This window comes from Sceloporus undulatus, chromosome 9 (assembly GCF_019175285.1).
Source record: "Sceloporus undulatus isolate JIND9_A2432 ecotype Alabama chromosome 9, SceUnd_v1.1, whole genome shotgun sequence".
Classification (NCBI taxonomy): domain Eukaryota; kingdom Metazoa; phylum Chordata; class Lepidosauria; order Squamata; family Phrynosomatidae; genus Sceloporus; species Sceloporus undulatus.
Window position 1 is genome coordinate 31,936,895 of NC_056530.1, and position 19,723 is coordinate 31,956,617.

A 19,723-nucleotide genomic window follows, 5' to 3' on the forward strand; every position below is an offset into this window, starting at 1 on the left:
GCAGTGCAGATGTAGGCTCCTAATTTATAGACTTGTAAAACAACCACAGAGACGTACGGCTCTTCTACGGCTTTTACTTACAATTCAAATTACTCAGGAAAGGGGGGAACTGAGAAGCCATTTTGTCCCAGGGCTGATTTTCGGGAGCATGAGGCAAAACTGGGCAGAAGACCAAGGGAAGGCCCTGCAGCGATTGCAACCCAAGCCATGAATATATATGAAGGAATTAAAGCCTGCCGTCCTGAGCAGCCGGTTTGCTGTTGTTGGGGGGAAGATACAATCAATGGGACAAAAGAGGATGGATTTTTATCTCTGACAGCAAGGACAAGGCTGGGTCCTGAGTCGGCAGCCCCCAAATTAAGAGGAGAAAAGAAAGTTGCAGCAGCTCCCAATGCTATCTGCTGCCCTATAGCAGTGATGGCAAACCTTTTAGAGACTGAGTGCCCAAACTACAACCCAAAACCCACTTTTATTTATCACAAAGTGCCACATCCCTCTGGCTTTCTAGTGACAAACTCTAGTGTTGGGATGATGGTGCATGTTTTATTATTATTATGTGCCCACAGAGAAGGCTCTGAGTGCCACCTCTGGCATGCATGCCATAGGTTCACCACCACTGCCCTATAGGAAAGGGAAACGAAAAAACTGTTGGGTGGCTGGAGCACTATCAGTATGAAGAATGGCTGGACCTTTTGGAAGGAAGTTAGAACAATGTCAAGCTGTGAGAAACTGTGGCTAATACTTAATGCACAATGCTTAACAACATCAACAAGGTCCCTCCATTTCAGGTTTTGGCCTGGGATTATCCTGAACCCGCAACCTACTTCATGGAGCAAACAAAGTGTAGCCCAGTGATTCCAAAACTTTGGTCCTCCAGGTGTTTTGGATTTCAGTTCCCAGAAGCCCCAACAGGCATGAATTCTAGGAACTGAAGTCCAAAACACCCGGAGGACCAAAGTTTGGCAAGCACTAGGTAACCCAAAGTAGAGAAGGGCCAACATAGGACTTACTGAGGACGGTCAGCTTTGCGCGCCGGGATCGCAGGGCAGCCTCCGTGGCCTGGCACTCGTACAGAGCATCATCGGAGAGCTCCGCGTCCACAATCTCCAAGTTGTACTGGCCCAACTCGGCCGACCCGATGATCCGGTAGCGTGGCCAGGCTGAGGAAAGACAGACAGCCGTTAGACAAAGAGCCCCCGCACCAAATGCTGCAATGCCACTTTTATAGGAACCGTCCCAGAACCTGTTTTCCTCCCAGACTTGCCTCTGGAACTGATGAAGGGATGCTGAGACTGACTTTGAGCATACACAGAGTTCCTTCTTTGAGTGCCACTTTGCAATCCTGTCTTGTTTAAATCTGTTGCTCATTCAGCACATTTAGTAGAGGGCTTTTTTGGTATCCACTTGAGGTGGGTCTCAAAATTTTGAATCAGCTGCTGCTGTTTGTGATATCTTCAAAGCCAGTGAAGCCCTGAGTATTTGTATGTCAGGCAAGTGTAGGATTCAGAGCTTCAGCAAATTATGTTTTTGGACTACAACTCCAAGAACCCTCTAGCCATGGGGTCTGGGAGATGTAGTCCAAGAGAGAAACGTTCTCAAGCTCTGGTAGGATTTCATGGGCAACGGCAGCATGTGATTCACAGCGGCAGAACAATGCAAATATATGTCAATGAATTCAGAACAGACACAATGCCCATTTCCTCCCTGATGGACAACTTTCTCCATCTTGGTTTGGAATTCTGATTTTAAAAAAACAAGAGAAGGGAAGAGATTAATTGACATGAAAAGCAGAGCCCTGTTATTGAGGACCTCATCCTTCTCCTTTTGCCAGGAGGTGGCACTCTTGGCCCATTAAAGGGGCGGATGGTTGTGCGCAAGGGGTCAGTCGGGGCTCCTCTCTGGGAGAAAAGAGCAGGGAAGAGTCTTCTGGAAATAGCACGGGCTTTTCTTATTTATGGGCACCTCTGCCCCATGGGGAGAAGAGAGGTTAACCCTCATCAGCATGGCAGTGCTCGCACTCGCCACCTTCTGCCTCCAAGGTCCAGGGAACCCACCTCCTCTCTCAGAGGTTCAGGTGCTCTGTCTCCAAGGTTCATGCCTCCCTTTCCAACATCTGAGATTCCTATGCCCCTGTCTCCAAAGTTTCCACCCTCCTGTCTCTTTGAGTCTTCCTCCCCCTGGTCTCTGCACTCAGGCACTTCTCTCTTCCTTCAAGGTCCATGCATTTCCAATATTTGCGGCCCATGCCCCTGTCTCCTCTAAGGTCCACACAGCCCTGATCCCTGTCTCTCTGTCGGGCTTATGCTCCTGTGTCTCCAAGGCTTCATCACTGAGGTTCACGAAGCCCATCTCCTTTATCCAAGATCCATGCGCCCCCATGTGCCCAGGTCTTCCTTGCCTCCTGTTAATGTTTCCTATTCTCCAAGGCTCATGCCCCTCACTCTTTCCTCTCCAAGGCCCATCCAATTCCAATCACTAGGCTTCATGCTCACCATCTCCTGTCTCCAAACTTCATGCAGATCTCTTTCTGTCTCTTGAAGTTCTTGTCTCTTCTAAGTGACATTCAGGTACCCAGGGTCAGGAACCCACCTCTTGTATCTGAGATCTGTGCCCCTATCTTCTTTCTCTGAGGATTCTGCATTCCTGTCTCTGAGGCTGAAGCATCCCATCCCTATGAGTCTATGGGCTCCTGTCTCCAGGTTTGCTCATCCCTTCCATACCAGAAGTATAGATACCACTGTCTTCTGCCTCCAAAGGTTATGCTCCCTATCTTGGAAGTTCATGCATCTCATCTCCTGTCCCTGAGGTTCCTCCAAGCCTCAAGCATCCCTAATTTCTCTCCCCAAGTTTCATGATCCCCCTTTGTCTCCTAGGATGACCAGCATTTTCAGGGCAGGTGACACCATCCTGTTTTTGGTGAGGATGGTGACCATAAGAGCCGCTTTGTAGATGCAGCAAGACAATTTACAGGAACAAAGCACTATTGCAGGAAGATCATGCCCTTCTGCACATGCACAGAGGTCCACCATTCCATGGACAATGTCATGCGGAGGAGAGCAGCTACCTTTGAGGCCCTGCCCCATCCCCAGGGCCAAGCCATCCTTGGTCCACTGCACGATCCCAGAGTAGTTCAGCACCACGCAGGAGAGCACAATCCTCTGCCCGGCCACCACCGTCTGGTCCTCGGGCTCCTCGACAAAGCGGGTCTGTAGGACTGCAGAGAGAAAGGAGAGAGGTCTAAGACCTTGTCCAGCCACACAAGTTCACATAACACCTCTGAGGAAGCAGGCTCAAGTCTACAAAAGCTCTTGCTCCCAGCTTCTTTCTTTCAGTTAGTCTCAATGGAGGTACAAGATCCCCTTGCAGACTTATTTTCAAAACAAACACAGCTATGTCTTTACATTCACACAAGGCACAGAAGACAACTATCAGAGGAGAGTACCACCTTCCAAGGAAGTTGTAGAAAGATGGAGCTGTAAGGGACCCCAAGGGGCATCTAATTCAGCCCTGTTCTGCCATGTAAGACTACATGACTATGGCACACTGGAAAGATAACCATCCAATAGGTCCCTAAAGACCTCACAGAATCACAGAATCATAGAATCACAGAGTTGGAAGAGACCGCAAGGGCCATCCAGTCCAACCCCCTGTAAAGGAGGGAAGTCTTATGACCTGGAAGACATGAGTGAGGAACTGAATCTGGCCCACCAAAGATCTCCAAATAGCCACATCTGCTTTCCCTCATGTTTTGGTTGCTTCCACACTTTCCTGCTAGTTGCTCCCCTATCCCTTTCCTGGAACCAAACCCCAAGAGATACCAAGGGCCCACTGTATGACTCTGGAGACCAGGGTTCAATTCCCCATTCAGCCATGGAAACCCAATGGGTGATCTTAGGCAACCCTATGATAGGTTTGCCTTAGGATTGCCCTAAGGCAAACTTGAAGTCACACAGAAATGATAAAGTTTGCTTTGGACTGTGCAGAAAGAGTGTGATATCCTCTCCCTTTCACTTTGCAGTTACTGACAGTGGTAATCCTTCGCCCTCCAACTCGCAGCCCACCCAAGAGCCTTGTGGATCCAAAGTGCAGCTCTGGCACTCTCTTCTTGCTGGAAAAGCGAAGAATGGGTCAATAATGGCGTTTTCCCTTATTGCCGCTGCAGCCATCACATGTTGCCAAATGAACCTCTGGCCCCGGGCTTTGAAGGTGATTGATCAGCCAGGGCACAGGGTGGGCAACCACCTCCAAAACTCTCTCTGCGCATAAATACAACAGGAACTATAGTGGGAGAGGAGGGTGCAATCCGTCTCCTGTTCCCCAAACCAGTTCAGATCTATCCCCCAACAGTGACAAACTGGTTCCACAAGAGGAGGGATGCCGGAGTGTGAGAAGACAATGAATTACAACAACAACAACAATGCCACCTTCCTTTTTGGAGCTAGCAATGGTGCAATGAGCTTACAGTTCAAACACAACACAAGATGTACAACATGCTAAATATCTGCACAACTCCCCTGCAGAATGGCATCACTCTGCAACACATAACAGCAAGGACAGGGTGCCATTGTGCAATGCAATGTGCAATACACAACATTGTTTTCTACCTCTGCTGTTGTCAATAGACTTCATCTGCTCGCCATGGCGCATAGTTCGCCCCATATGCGCCCAACAGAGTGCCAGCCAATGAATACAGGAGGAGCTACCTTATCGGTGCAATAAATATTGTACCGATCTGGTTATTATTTCTCGCCCTTACCTTTTATGACCATTTTAAAAGACATTTTGACCAAAGTTTTAATACTTTTCTCACTTTATTAACCCGGCGGCTGATGCCTTCCACACCAGCGATGTGGTGGATCTGTTCTGGGTTTAAATCCAAACTTGGAAGGGGTTCTCCGTAGTTCTGAATGCCATCCCCCAAATAGGTTGTTCCCTCTTTTTGGACTACAACTCCCAAAATCCCCCAGCAAGTGGCTGTGCATGCTATGGCTTCTCTGTGTGTGTGTGTGTGTTCTGGGAGATGTCATTTAAAAAAAGTAACTTTCCTAATCTCTGGATTTATGCATCCCAATGCACAGATCCTATCCCCTGGTGTCTCTTTCCGGTTTCCCGATGACTATCTTTCATGTGTCCTTTTTGTACTTGGGAGACTGGGTTTTATGATTTAACACATTCATAATTGAAGATTTTGTCGTGAACGGAATATATTTGGAGATCTGGTTCTCCTGCTTTGGGCAGCGGAGGAAAAATGCAACCCTTGCACAGCAGGCACAAAATGCAATGCACTTAAGCCTGAACCTTTCAAACCTCACCAGAGGTTTCTTCTAGAGGAGACCCATCAAATCAATAGAAACTATTCAACCCCTTTATAGTTTGGACTAGAACCTAGAATGGATTCATTGCTCCAGCAATATTGGACCCACCAGCTCAGGATCTCAGGATCTGCACCTTTAGGCACAAAAAGGACTAAGGTTTTGAGATACATGGGTCTCTTTGTCAGGCATAAAGTTGCAAAAGGCAAAAGGAGGCTTGATCTTAAAGCAAGGGTGGGACCCTGCACCCCTCTGGATTTTCTTGGACTGCAGCCCCCATGATTCCTCATTGTCCTGGAACAGCTGGCTAGGGCTAATGGGATCTGCAGTCCAACATCTGGAGCGCTGTATTTTCTCAAAACAAAAACCCCAACTATGTCGCCATGGATGGAGGAAGAACTGCAGATTCTGAGGCAGAGCGCATCATATAATGCCGTTTTCATCCAAAGCAGCCCCCAGGCTTTGTCGGGAATGAGAAAAGCGACAAAACCTCGCTTCTCCATATTGAAATTATAACACAATCACACACAGAGATGCACAGCGCACTTTGCAAAAGAAGACATACATACACCCAAGCAGAAAAGTCCTGTTTAACCCCTTGTTGGCTTTTTATGTCTGCTTGGTAGTTTGGGTTTTGGACTACAATTCTGAAAAGGACAGGGTTCGAATCTCCACTCCGCTTTGGAAACCCAGTAAGTGACCCTGGGCAAGTCACACACTCTCAGATTTAGAGAAGGGCAATGGCTAACTTTCTCTGAAGGACTACAGCCAAGAAAGCAAGAGCCATCATGGTGCAATGGTTTGAATGTTGGACTAGACCAGTGTTTGAATCCCCGCTCACCCATGGGGACCTTAGGCAAGTCGCCCTCTCTCAGCCGCAGAGGAAAGCAAGGGCGAACCATCCCCGAATAATAAATCTTGCCAAGAAAACCCTAGGAAGGCGCATAACAACAAGGGGAAAGACGTCACCTTAGACGTACAGCCCAACGCGAATTCCCGCGGGCAAACACTCTCGGAGTAATCCTTGCAAGGTTGGCTGCCCATATCCCTTCCAAAAATAAAACCGAACATTAAAAATCACACGTCCAAAGCGGAGTGGGACCAAGATCCCATTTGAGACCGCAGAGCATAAAAGCACCAAAGAGGTTGTCTAAGAGGGCAAAGGGTGCCAACGAGGGAGGCATGCCAATCGGTGCCCTTCAGATGGAGCTACAACCAGGGACTTCATCTGCCCTTGGGAAAATGATTCCAGAAAGGGGTACCAGATGCCTCAGAAAGGAGGACACCGGAGATGAAGCATTTATTGAAAGAAGGTTTGGTTATTGAAAGGATGTGCCCAAAGGGATGCCACCAATGGACAAAGGAAGGGTCACAGAATCATAGAATTGGAAGGGATGCCTCCAAGGGTCATCCAGTCCAACTCTATTCTGCCATGCAGGGAGACACCATCGAAGCCCTCCCTGGGACAGATGGCCATCCAGCTTCCATAAGAGGACACCCTCCAAGGCAGTGTTTTCCACGAGGAGGTTCTTCCTAATGTTGAGGTGGAACATCTTTTCCTGAAACTTGAATCCATTGCTCCATGGTGTCCTATTCTCTGGAACAGCAGAAAACTAGCTTGCTCCATCCTCAGTCTAGCATACCTTCTCTTAACCTTCAGCCTAAACATACCCAGCTCCCTAAGCTGCTCCTCATAGGGAAGTCTCAATGTCTTTCTTTGGGGGTTTTGGGGGAGCAATTTAGGGTCCTACCAACACTTTCATGGGATCAAAAGCCCATTTGGTGGAAACACAAGAGACAGGACCTCCTTGACGGCAGCTCCTCTCAGGAAGAAAACCTTCCTAGAGAGATACAAAAGTCCCTTCCTAAAGACCATCCATGGTGTGCTTCCAGCAGCTGTTCTTGTTGCTGTTGTCACTTCAAGTCACTTCCGACTTATGGAGACACTAAGGCGAACCTATCATGGGTTTTATTTTTGGGGCAGATTTGTTCAGAGGTGGTTTGCCATTGCCGTCCCCTGAGGCTGAGAGTGTGACCTCTTGTCCAAGGTGGGTTTCCATGGCCAAGCCAGGAACTGAACCTGGGTCTCCAAAGTAGTAGTCTGACGCTCAAAGTGCTATGCTGTCTCTCATAAAACATATATAAAAGTAGGTAAAACCGATGCATACTTAACAATCTATCGCTAAATACTTTAACACCATAAATTAAGAATAATCTGGATAATAATAACCAGGGTCCATAATGAGCCCATCGCTTTTAATTCTATGGCGATTTTGATTCTGTTTTAACTCTGGCACACTTTTCCCGGTGTGGGTTTTTCTCTACATTTGATTAAGCATGTGCAAAGCAGGAGGAAAAGTTGGGAGAGCATTAAAATTCTCCCTTTTGCTGCTGCTTGGCATTGCTCTGAAAGTTGGGAAACCGAAATCTGCCACCTGAGGCAGAGGAACAAATGGCATTTTTACTATCACCTTCAACATCAAGGTGTAAAAGTACCTAAAGCCACCAGACCAGTTATTTCAGCCCCGGAGGAATGGGAATCTCACCATCAACAAAAGCAAAACAACCAGACATTTCATGGCCTTTCATGACACTAGGAATTGCAGGAATTCTTGGGACTTCAACTCCCATCTGCCTCTGGCCAGCATCACCAATGGTAAAGGAGTTGTAGTCCAACCACATCTGGAGGGGTGCACCATCAACACTTGTGTAAATACGATGGATTGAATGAGAATACTCTATTAATTGGATCTGGACCAAGGGGAAGCAACAGAGAGATTTGACATAACACATCTTTTGTTAATGGCATCTTAATGAAAAAGAGTTCTTCTTTGATTAATGAAGCTCTCCAATCTGCATACATTAGTAAAGGACCAAAACAATCATAGCAAACATATTGAGGACACCCTGTTTTCCTTATAGGCCCCCTCCAGCATGCAGAAAAAGTGGCTTTTTGGAGACTACAACTCTTATTCTAGGTAGGGGGATTCTGGAAGTTGCAGTAACTTTTCCTAAGTTCTGGCTGTGTCGGGGCTGTCATCCGCTCAGTAACAGCTTCCTCCTTTCCCCGCTGGGGTTGCCTCTTCCAAGGCGCCATCTGCACCTACCATCTGCAGGACTATAAGCAGTGCTTGTATTTAAACAAATCATTACCATTAAAGAAATGTGTTGCCCATTTAATCGGGGGATGCCTCACAAGTGGACCTTTTTTTTAAAAGAGGGGAGGCTGAGTCCAAGACTCTCTCCAACAACTGGATGAGGAGAAGCTGGCGGAGGAGGAGGGGGAGATCTATTTACCAAGGCAAGCGCATGAGAGAGAACTGGTCATGGCCCCAAAGCCCGCCTTATGGGAAAGGGAGGAAAAAGCAGACAAAGGGTCCCTTTCAGAGAAACTTATCCTTGGAGATAAAGGAGAACTTGCTCTGCCCTGCCTTCACTGAGAGCAATGGGTCAGAAAGGGTTCCATCTTTATGTCAAATCTGTTGCCCAGTCCCAATTGCTTAGTTTTTGTGGGTTGCCTCCAGGTGGGGGGCATGTGGGGGAGTCCCCCATTTTTGATGGACTCAGCTCCACCTGGATTGGGCCAGGGACCCAGGGGTGCATCGGCCCAGTGATGCATTGGCCGAAGGGTGCATCAGAGCAGGTGCCCAAGAATGCATTGGCCCAGGGGTACATTGGTCTTGGGGTGCATTTGCCCAGGGGTGCATTGACCCAAGGGGTGCAATGGCCCAGGGGTACATTGACCCAAGGGGTGCACTGGCCCAGAGACCCAAAAGTTCATTGGCCAAGGGGTGCATCAGACCAGGGGTCCAGAATGCATTAGCCCAGGGGTGCATTTGCCTAGGGTCCAGGGTTGCCTTTGCTCAGGGGGCCAGGTGTGCATTGGTTCAGATCTGTAGGGGGAAGGAAAGAAGGAATGAGAGGAGAGCAGAGGAGAACAAAAAGAGAGGTAGGAGGGGAGGATGGATGGAAGCAAGGAAAGGGGGAACAAAGGAAAGGAAGACAGGAAAGGAAGCAGGGAAGGAGGGTGGAGACAGAAGAGAAGAGTAAAAAAGGAGGGAGGGAGGATGGATGGATGGATGGATGGAGGACCAAAAGAGACAAGAGAGGAGAATGAAGTGAGGCAGGGAGAGAGATTATAATGGTGAAGGCAAAGAGGGAAAGATCAGAGCAAAGGGAAAGGTGGCATTGGAGGAAAGTGAGGAGAGGGAGACCAGCGGGGCCCAGATCCCTGCTCAGGTGTGTCTCCTGCTCCCAGGAAAAGGAAGCTGGAAGGCAGATTACACTGAAGCTTCCCACAACAGGAACAGTTATCATTTGTATTAACATTATATTCAGTTACGTCCAAGTCTTAGGGTTGTTTGAAGTCCAATGCAAACTGCCACCAATCCCTTTCCAGGGGAAGGTGGGACGGTAAAAGGAAAGAAACCAACACGGTCCCCCTTCCGTAACGCGGGACCCCGTTCGAATCCAGCCTGTGTGTGCCTGTGGGGTGTGTAGTGTGTAGCGTATGCGGAGGCCCTTGCTGCACTGGAAGAGAAGGAGACTTCCCTGGCTCTCCTTAATTACACCACGTTCCGGTGACATTTTGAGTAGATTAAAATGATAAACCACACTGTAATCACAGCTAAAGAGCGCGGCCAAGGAAAGTGGCAAGAGAGGAAGGAAAGAGGGAGGGAGCGAGGTGCAAATACCCATTTCTTCTCCCTTCCTTCCTTCCCTCCCCCAGCCTTAATAATGCATGCACTTCCAATAAAATAAAAACTGTAGCCTGAAAAGATGGACCTTAAGGAACAGGAGGAGAGAAAGAGAGAGAAGTCACAAAGAGGCCTTGTTTTCCAATGCATGCGGCAAATGGCACATCCCCCAAAGATGTCTTTGAAAAACCCGGCGTCTTTTGATCCTACACAAAAACCTATATTATTTTCAGGGCTGAATGCAAAGGAAGCCACTCCAGAGGAAAATTCTCTGGATGTCCCTATATGGCTTGCTTCTGGGCTACTTGAAGGACCATCATCATCACCATCAAGAGCCATATCATGGCTTGAGTGTTGTGTGACCAGGGTTTGAATCCCTGCTCGGCCATGGAAACCCACATTGGGCAAGTCACACTCTCACAGCCTCAGAGGAAGGCCATGGCAAACCTCTTGCCAAGAAAACCTCACAACAGGTTGGCCTTAGGGTCAAACATACGTTGGACTTGAAGGCACGCATAACAACAACTTGAGTAGCAATACTGGGATGAAGGATAAGTAATGAGGAGGAGGAAGAGGAGGAGGATTCAAGTCCTCAAGTCAGCAACACACAACCTTTCAACCACATACCAAAACTAACCAGATGATGACAACTGATGCTCAACTACGTGGGACAACCTGTACATGTGTGACCAAAGATGCAGAAACCACCAAGCTTTGGGAGGAACAGTTGAGGGAGTTGTCCATGTTTAGCTTGGAGAAGATGAGATGGAGAATTGGGACGATGGAGTCATCTTTAAATATCCAAAGGACGTTATGGAGAAGATGATGGAGCAAGATGATGTTTTCTGCTGCTCCAGAGATGAGGGGCAAGAATTAATTGGTTTTAAACGACAAGAAAAGAGATTCCACCCAAATATTAGGAAGAACTTCTTGACTGTAAAAGATGTTCAACAGCAAAAGAGGGTTGAAAGAGAAGACTCCTTCTTTGGAGGACTTTCAACAAAGGGTTGGATGGCCATCTTTCGGAACTGCTTCCCTTTACAATTCCTGTAGCTGGTCCTTGGGGTCCCTTCCAAACTCTAGGATGTTGTGATTCAACGCACACAAACACATGCGTGTGTGTGTGTGTGTGTGTTTCCCAAGCACCCCACAAATCAGGCTCTCTGCAAACCGAAGCGGGACTATCTCCATGATAAGTAGCGCACTGCGCAAGGGAAGGGAAGGGGAGTTCATTTAGGCCGGCCGTTGCTTCCATCCAGATAAGAGAAACCGCTGCAGCTGGATCGATTATTGAGCCAGAGGAGAAAATAAACGGCGAGGACAGATCACAAGAAATCATTTCTGCCCAGAGAGACTTTAAAAGGAGGGGATGTGTGTGGGGGGGTTTGGGTGGTTATTGCTCAGTCGACAAAGACCTTCAAGACAGAAGTCACAGAGTTGGACGAGTCGCCAACTAGAAAAAAAGAAAACTCCAGTGAGCAGAAGAGGAGCAAAGAACGCAGCGACAGGGGACCTCTGGGCATGTGCAGAGGTTGCTGAGAGATCCTGCCATCCAAAACAGGAATGCTTTGCTGCTCCCATCAAAGCATCTCTCATTTTCGTCCTGCTATCCATGAGCCTGAACCATAAAGAGGTCGGTCAGAGAAGAGATTCGATTATAGTTCACCAGTTTCAGGACCTGGACAGTTTTGGTGGGTCATATCCAGGCAGGATATTGGGGAGAATTTCTCCAGTTTTGGGGGGCTTTAGGCAAAGGTCTGGGTGCAATTCTCCAACTCATCTAGCAGACCATTAGCTTGCCACAATTTGCAAGTCTTGGTTTATTTCTTGCTGCAGCTTGCAAGGACTTTCCAGTGATGGGACCTCTGTATTTACTTCCTTAGCTATCTTCCCAATCCTTATGGTGCCACTCTATTGTGCATACATTTGCAAGGCAAGCAAGATTAAATGCCCCTTACTCCATCTCTCCAAGTCTGTGAGAAGGAATACAGTTCTTTCCATTTCACCCCAATTTGGGAGCAGCCCCTTTAGCTAAGATTTCTCTCTTAAACCGGAAAATATGGTGGTTGTTTTTGGTGTGGTTGTGTTGAAATTACAAGCTGAGAGCCACCGTGGTTGGTACTCAACCGGTGACACTTAATGCCATCTCTGGGGCATCCATGGTCCCATTTGGCTTGGTAACCTCAGCGCCTGGCAACCCTAGTCTCCCATCCCTCTTGATCCTCCTCCACAACCTTTCGGTGGAGATGAATTATGCAGAACATATGCAAAAAATATGCAGATTCTATTCCCAAGGGGCGCTAGGGAAGGTCAGCCTCCCTTGCCGTGCCATTCCTGCCCCCCAAAAGTCCTCCCGGGCAAAACATGGCTGTGTGACCCCCCCTCAGGAAGGCCAAAGTCCTCCTGGCCACAGAGGGCTTTGGCGCATGAGGCCAAAAGGAAGAAGCCCTGGCGCGACCAAAGACATTTCCAAAGTAGGCTGAAGAATGCCTGGAAGAAAGAAGAGGAAGAGGAGAAGGCATCTGTCCCCATTACACCCCCAGGATCTGGGGAGAGAAGTCAGATCCAGCCAGACCCAGAGATAGGGATGATTCCCACAACTCACCCCTTCTTTCCAATCCAGAGTATTAGCAGACATTACCATTTCATTTTACTTTATTTTGCTCTGTGTGCATCTTTCAAATCTTTCCAGACCAGGGATGGGCATCAAATCCTGCAGCCTTGCACACAGGGGAATGCCAACCCTCTGCCAGCCTTCCCTGTCAGAGAGCTCTGGTGCCGCAACAAAGTACATAGGATTGTATAGGACTGAGCCGTGGCAATTAAAGTGGTGTTAAAGTGCATTAATTCTGCATTACGCAAGGAATCCTCAGAGGTGGCTTTCCCTCTGAAACAGTACTGGGGATTCCCTGGAGGTCTCCCATCCAAGTCCTCACCAGGGCTGGCCATGCTTAGCTTCCAAGCTCAGACAGGATCTGGTGCCTTGGGAGAATATTTAGACCCTTAAAATGGAACCGATAGTGCTATTGTTCTGCAGTGAATGGGCTCCAGATGCCACACATTTTTACTCAATGACTCCATTGCAATGCAAAACGTTGAGCATTATCAGGAACATCTTCTGGAGTGGCCCCACACAGAGCACATTATAGTAATCTTTCATTGTGAGATTAACACTGATGCCTACGCTGGAGTTGTCCTCCTTGTGCATTTTGTCTTTTCTCCATGTCTTTCCTATTTATTTGCAAGAAGCACAGAATCGTAGATTTGGAAGGGACCCCAAAGGTCAGCTAGTCCAGCCCCATGCTATGCCGCAACACACAACTGTCGTGTTTCACACAGCCAAACCCCAATTTGAAAACCTCCACAGGCCTCAAAGCAGGAGCGTCTGTGAAAGCAGCGCTTCTTTCATCCTGGTCCAAGACAACCCGGCGGGCGACATTTTCAAACCAAGGAAGCGGCGCAAAAGCACCTTAAAAGTGTTTCCTTGTCACCACGTTGTGACATTATGTTAAAGAGAGTGCGTTTGTATTCTTGGAAGAAGAAGAAAAAAGCTTTACCGCTTAAAAGGGATGTCATGTTGGGCGCCTTCATTCCCTGCAAGTGTCGCAAAACCACTTTGGCAGTGGCAGCGAGGGATACATTATTTACGCCTTTTCTCCTGTCTTACTGGCCTCCCCAATATCTATCATCCCCAAGCTGGCTCACCAGCACCCAAAGGCAGCCAAAGAGTCCATGTCCCTGGCAAACAATAGACACAAACACACAGAGTAAGGTTGCCATACAAAAAAATGGAGAGGGCTCTTGCGCTTTTCACAATTGTGCAAAAGAGGGACTTTTCAGCTGGTGCGGCTTCTTCCCCTGGTTGCGTTATTTCATCCCCCCGCCTTCCTCCAAACACAAGCTTACAATTCGAATAATCGAATCTGCAAATGCTTGACCCACAAATGCGGAGGGTCTCCATGGCTGATCCTGGCCCCAGGGCTTTGGCCTAAACAAAGGTTTCGAAAGAGACTTCCTCAATAGCTAAGTCAGGGATGTGGCATCTAGAGCCAACAAACACAGTCTAGGTCAAGCACAGAGTTCAGGAAGTCAAAGGGGAGCCAGGTAGGGCAGATAACCTCAAACATCTCCTGGAGGGCAGGGCTGGGGATTTATAGATCAGGAGTTCAATGCAGCTGCTGCATCATTTAATGGCTGCTTCCTATAAATCCTTTAAGACCTCCCCAAGCCTTAGTTGTTTCCCATGAAGGTAGGTAGGGGCAAGTGGTCTTCCGTATCTGAATGGGAAGGAGGACTCTCTCCCTGCTGGTCTCCCTCCTGAGACATTTGGCTCTGGAGCTTCCCATTGCTCTGCTTCAGCAGAAGGTCCTAACACATCCACTGCTTCAGTCTCTGAGTCTAGATCCATGTTCTGGAAGCAGGGCATGACAGCCATGAAATGGCTTGAAGGCACACAATAACAATTCCTCAGAGGAGTCCTAGAATGCCACGGCAACCACTAAAACAACACAGGAATCTAAAACAACACAGATCCCCATCTATGACTGTGTGCATGGGAACACATCTCGCCTTTCTCTGTGCACAACCATGCCCATTTCCCCACTGGTGTTAATGAACACTCTTTTGCATCTCCCCCATCGAGGTGGTTGGCATTCCCCCCATACACATGGGAACCCATCGCTCCTTTCCTCCATGTGCAACCATATGCAACCATGTCCCCTTCTCCACCGGTGTTAACGTGCAGTCTTTTGCATCTCCCCCATCGATGTGACTGGCATTCCTCCATGCACATGGGGACCCATTGCACTGTTCCCCTATGTGCAACCATGCCCATTTTCCCACTGGTTGCGGCCCCTGCATCGGGGTGGCCATCTCTGCCTCCATGTTCATGGGAACCCATCGCGTCTTTCTGCACACACAACCATGTCCCCTTTCCCACCGGTCTTCATGGACACGTCTCTCCCTATTGGGGTGGCACTTTCTCCCACGTGGGCCATGGCGTCTCCCGTCGTGGGCACCCAGGAGCATCGCCAACCCAGCCTCCATGTGGCACAAGCGTGCGCACCAGGAGACGGGGAAAGGGCCGTTTGTGGTGGTGGCAGCGCAGGAGGGAAGGCTTCCCCTCCGGCCGAAAGACCAGAAAGAGGCAGGATGGGAATGAAATGAAATGAGAGGAAGAAGGAGAGGAGGAGGAAGAGGGAGTGAAGGCACAGCATGGAGGGGGGGCATGCTATGCCATGCTATGCGCCGTCCTCACTCCAGGCCCTGTCTCCCTCTATTTATCAAATGAAGGTCTGATTAAACCCCAGGGCGCCCAGCTCCAATCTCGCTCTCTCTCCTCTCGCTATTAAACCCAGGGTTCAAAGAAAAGCTTTTTATTCACACCGACAGCTTTCAGATGGAACTAAATCTCCCTCCACTAGACTTTCCTTTTTTAAAAAAGACTATCTCCCCTTTCCTCCTCCTCCTTCCTTCTCACTGCTTTTAAATGTTGTAGCTCTTTTTTGCTTTCCCCCCTTCACTTCTGAAATGGTGGTTTGAAGGTTGGGTTAGGAGTCCAATAAACCAGGGTTCGAATCCTCACTTGGCCATGGCGACCTCCCAGGTGCCCTTGGGCACTCTGCCTTCTTCCTTCCGCTTCAGAGAAAAGCCACTCTGAACAAATCTGGGCAAGAAAACCCTACAAATGATGTGAGAGAGGTGGCATGGTGTAGTGGTTTCACTACTGGACAAGGATTACAGGGGACTTGGGTCAGAGTCCCAATGAAACCCAGCCATGTAATGTCACTCTGTCTATGCAGACTTAAAGGAGGGCAACGGCAACCCTCCTCTGGAGACATCTGGCCAAGAAAAACCCTAAGGATGGGTCTGGGGCTCTTGTGCAAAAAAAGGGGGTCACATTTTGGAACTGCCCTTGCAGTCCTCAACCCACCTGAATCCTGGTCCTTTGGTGCCCTAGAGATGCCCATTCTCGGGGGCCATGCCAACTGCTTCGCTCAACATGCAAAGAATTGGAGGCCTCCTTCCAGCTGGAGGCAAGAAAGCCTTTGAAAGCCTATTAAGATTCTGCGGCCGCCTTGTGCCTCTGACTGTCCCATTTGCGCACAGCGTCTCTTCTCCCAGCCTCCCCTTCCTTTCTTATCTTCCTTCCTTAGCTCTTTTTCTTTCTCTCCATCTCTTCAGCCCACAGAGCCAGGGGTGAAATAAAAAGAAAGGAGCCTGCTTTGATTAAAATACAAAAACAAGGCTGGGAGTAAACAGACGCCCACCGGTCGGTCGTCGGCTATTAATGAAGGCGGTTCTGGAGACAGGAGAGGCAAAGAGGGAAGATATGGTTGTGGGGTTTTCGTTTTTTAAAGAAAGAGAGATAACTCGCAAGGCCACTCCTTGCGAGATCAGAGAACGACAGTTTGCTGGCTCCTTGCAAGACCGTGAAGCAAAGCGTGATCTCCCGATTTCCTCGCTTAATAAGGGTCCCCTTCGCCATCCCTTGGGGCTTATTAAATGACTCCTAATCGGCTATTAATGAGGGGAGGAGGTTTGGCAACTAAACAGGAAAAAAAGGGGGGAAACAAGAGTCGCAGCAATATTTCTGTATAAGGTTGCAAACGCTGGATGGTGGAGAAAGATAGCAAGGAAACTAGAGGGAAATGTGGGACTGGAGAAGGGTTTTGCAGGTACGGCGGATAGCGGAAAAGACCAATAAATGGATCATGGAGCAAATCAGGTCCAAACTCTTCCTAGAAGCCATTTGGGTTTTGGGAGCTGCTGTCCAAAAAACCCAAGATCTGGTCACAAAGGAACCCAATGCAACACCTGGAAAGACCGAAGAGCAAAGTGTTAGACCTGTGGCTGGAGAAAGAGGGCAGAGAAACAGCACCGTAATGTAAGGTAGTTTGCAAAATCAAGCAAGGCTAAGGCTTCAGAGATGGGTTTGAGTTCTATGCCATGGGGCCACCACCCATATGTCCCTATCAGGGCCTTTATTGGGTGAAGGCTTAAGGTCCTCGAGCATATACTCAGCTCAGCCCAGGCCCCCAAAGCCAACCTTCTCCAAAGAAAGCTTCCAAGAGCAGGAGAAGCCTCCAAGCGGGGAAGGCAAGCGTTCCACAGAGCGGAGAGTAATTTGTTGCCGAAAGCAGCTCAATTAAAAACAAGAGCTGGGGAACAAGGGAGAGGAGAAGAAAATGCAGGCATTAAAAAACATTGCTGGAAATAAGCCCCAAAGGAGGCAAGCATCAGGGAGGGAGCAATGCAAGCCAACGCAAGGCGCAGAAGGCAGGCAGGAGGAAAGGGGAGGCGGCGGGGAGCCACCAAAGCCCCAGGAGGAAACACAGGGCTCCCAAAATGGGTTGCCAACCCCTTCTAACTGGCCACCCCTTGCCCACAAACAACACTGGGCTCTTGGCGGGCCACCAAAACCTCTGCAAAACCTCTGCAAAGCACTGGATAAGTGGGCAACTAGTGGCCCCATGGGGAAATACCAACCCAGAGATTTGGCCCACCAGTATTTGGCCGGAGGGCAAAAAAGGCAGCTTTGCATTATAATCAATTACCTTTTAAAGCATATTTTTAGTCCAATACTTGAGACAGAGCAGGAGCTGTGCCCAATTCCAGGGTCAAACCTAGGAATTTGGATTTTATATATATATGCTGGGCAAAGTTGATTGATGGTGGTCCTGAAAGGAAGGGCATAAAAACTTGACTGGTGTCCCCTCCTGGCATCCCCTGTCTGGGCTGAACTCCCAACCCTTCTGCCCAGCAAGGGCCTGCTGTCTGGGGACGATGGAAATTGTAGGCACATGGATGGTCAGTTGCTGGCTGTGGGTGCATAGTCTCTTTTTTATCTCAGAGCAGGGGACTTCTTGGATGCATGTCATGCATTAATCCAAGCTGGACTTATGGTCACTGCTGTTGACGGCCGGACTAGAATTCCCACGATTCCAAGGTCAACGCTGTTTTGCAAGCGTAGGCAAAAAACACACACACAGAGAGAGAGAGAGAGAGCGGAAAAAACAGGAAGGGAAAATAATTCCTCTGGTGCAAAGCTATTCTAGCCTCCTCCTCCCCTGTCTTCACATCATTATCCCAGCATTCAAGGCCCAAAACAAAACAAACAGGGGAGGAAAAATTAGAGCAAGCGATGGGATATATATATATATATATACATACATATATATATATGGGAAAAAGGGAGGTGCATGAAGAAAATGCAAAATGACAGAGGGATGCAAATATCTTGTGGTTATGCTAAGAAATGCAAGAGGAGGTTTCTCTTTCCTTCTCCTCCATCTCCTCCTCCTTTGTTTCAAGGAGAGGAAAAAATGGTCTACTTTGCACCAGAAAAGGAGAAGCAACCACATAAAGAGGTCCTTGCCAGAGTTTTGTGGGTTTTGCTCTCTTGGTAGGGAAGGGAAGAGGAGCTGGGTCTCTTTTTCTGCAAGCAGGAACAAGAAGGAATAGAGAATCCTAAAACTGGAAGGGATCCCCAAGGGCTATCCAGTCCAGCCCCTTAATGCCAATGCAAGAAACCACCACTAAAGCACCCCTGGAAAATGGCCACCCAACCTCTGTTGACAGAGCCTCCTAAGAAAGAGAACCCATCCTCCTCCAAAGCAGGTGGTCCATGGAATAAGGCCATAGTAACTGCCATGGCTCCATCCTACATAATGGTGGGATCTGCAGTTTGGTGAGGCAGAGACAGCGAAAGACTTAGCAAAACTACACACACCCAGGACTCCATAGGATGGAGCTACAACACTTAAAGTGGTCCCAAACTGCATTATTTCTACAGTGTAGACACACTGCCTATTCCACACTTAAGCAGCTCTTATAGTTAGAAGTTCTTCCAAATGTATTGGTAGAACTGCATGCAGGTTGCTTGCGTCCTAGCCTCCGGAGCATCAGAAAACAAGCTTCCTCCTCCTCCTTCTCCATGACACCCCTGTCAGATATTTAAAGATATCCGTCATCATCATTATCCGAAAGGAGTTTTCAGGGACATCGGAGAGAGAGAAAAAGACACCCTCGGAAGGGCGGCTGGGGAATCGCTCTCTTTTTCTCCTTTTAAGCAACTGGGACAGGGCTGGGAAGAGAAGCGGGAGGGATTATCGATGACCATTTTAAGGACTTGAGCACTTAGGCCAAAAGGGAAGAAGCAAAATCCCCGGGAAATGGAAGATATTTGTAGGCGGATTAGTCCCGGGGCCTCAATGATTTTGCTCAGCCTCTGAATGTAATTGCTCTCCTTGGCTGGCTTGGTTCCCTCCGGGTGTGTGCACAAAGGCCTGGAAAAGAGAGAGTTTTGTGGGTTTGGGGTATGTGTCTTCCTACATACAGACACACAAACAGAAAGACCAGGCTTTGCAAACATCCCATACTCTGTAACACTTAGCAACCGGACTATCTTCCCATGCTAGGCATGTCTTTTAAGAGCTTTCTCATGGTCCCTCCACATCCAAAGGACATGGGGCAGGACCTTCTCCATGGGTGATCCCAAACTATGGAGACCAAGGGCATTAGGAAGGTTGACTTTGGAAGGGACCTTTGGGGTCCCTTCCAACTGGCTTCCTCTCCAGTTGGCGACCAACGCTCAACCATATGGGACAACCTGCACATGAGAAGATGCTGTCGACGGTATGGAAACCAACAAGCTTTATGGCATTGGCCATGCCTAGCTCAGAGGAGAGAAGATGGAGAAGTGATGCGATAGCA

General features: G+C 48.5%; 1 protein-coding gene across 1 annotated transcript in view; it reads right to left on the reverse strand.

The window, feature by feature from the left end:
- The window catches only part of KIRREL1 (kirre like nephrin family adhesion molecule 1), a 67,051-nt gene that overhangs the window by 15,167 nt on the left and 32,161 nt on the right, over positions 1-19,723 (reverse strand). The window contains exons 2-3 of the mRNA XM_042440590.1: positions 3,065-3,214; positions 1,011-1,160 (exon numbers count right to left, since the gene is read on the reverse strand). Of these exons, the coding sequence (XP_042296524.1) occupies positions 1,011-1,160; positions 3,065-3,214 (300 nt within the window). The remainder of the gene's footprint in view (positions 1-1,010; positions 1,161-3,064; positions 3,215-19,723) is intronic.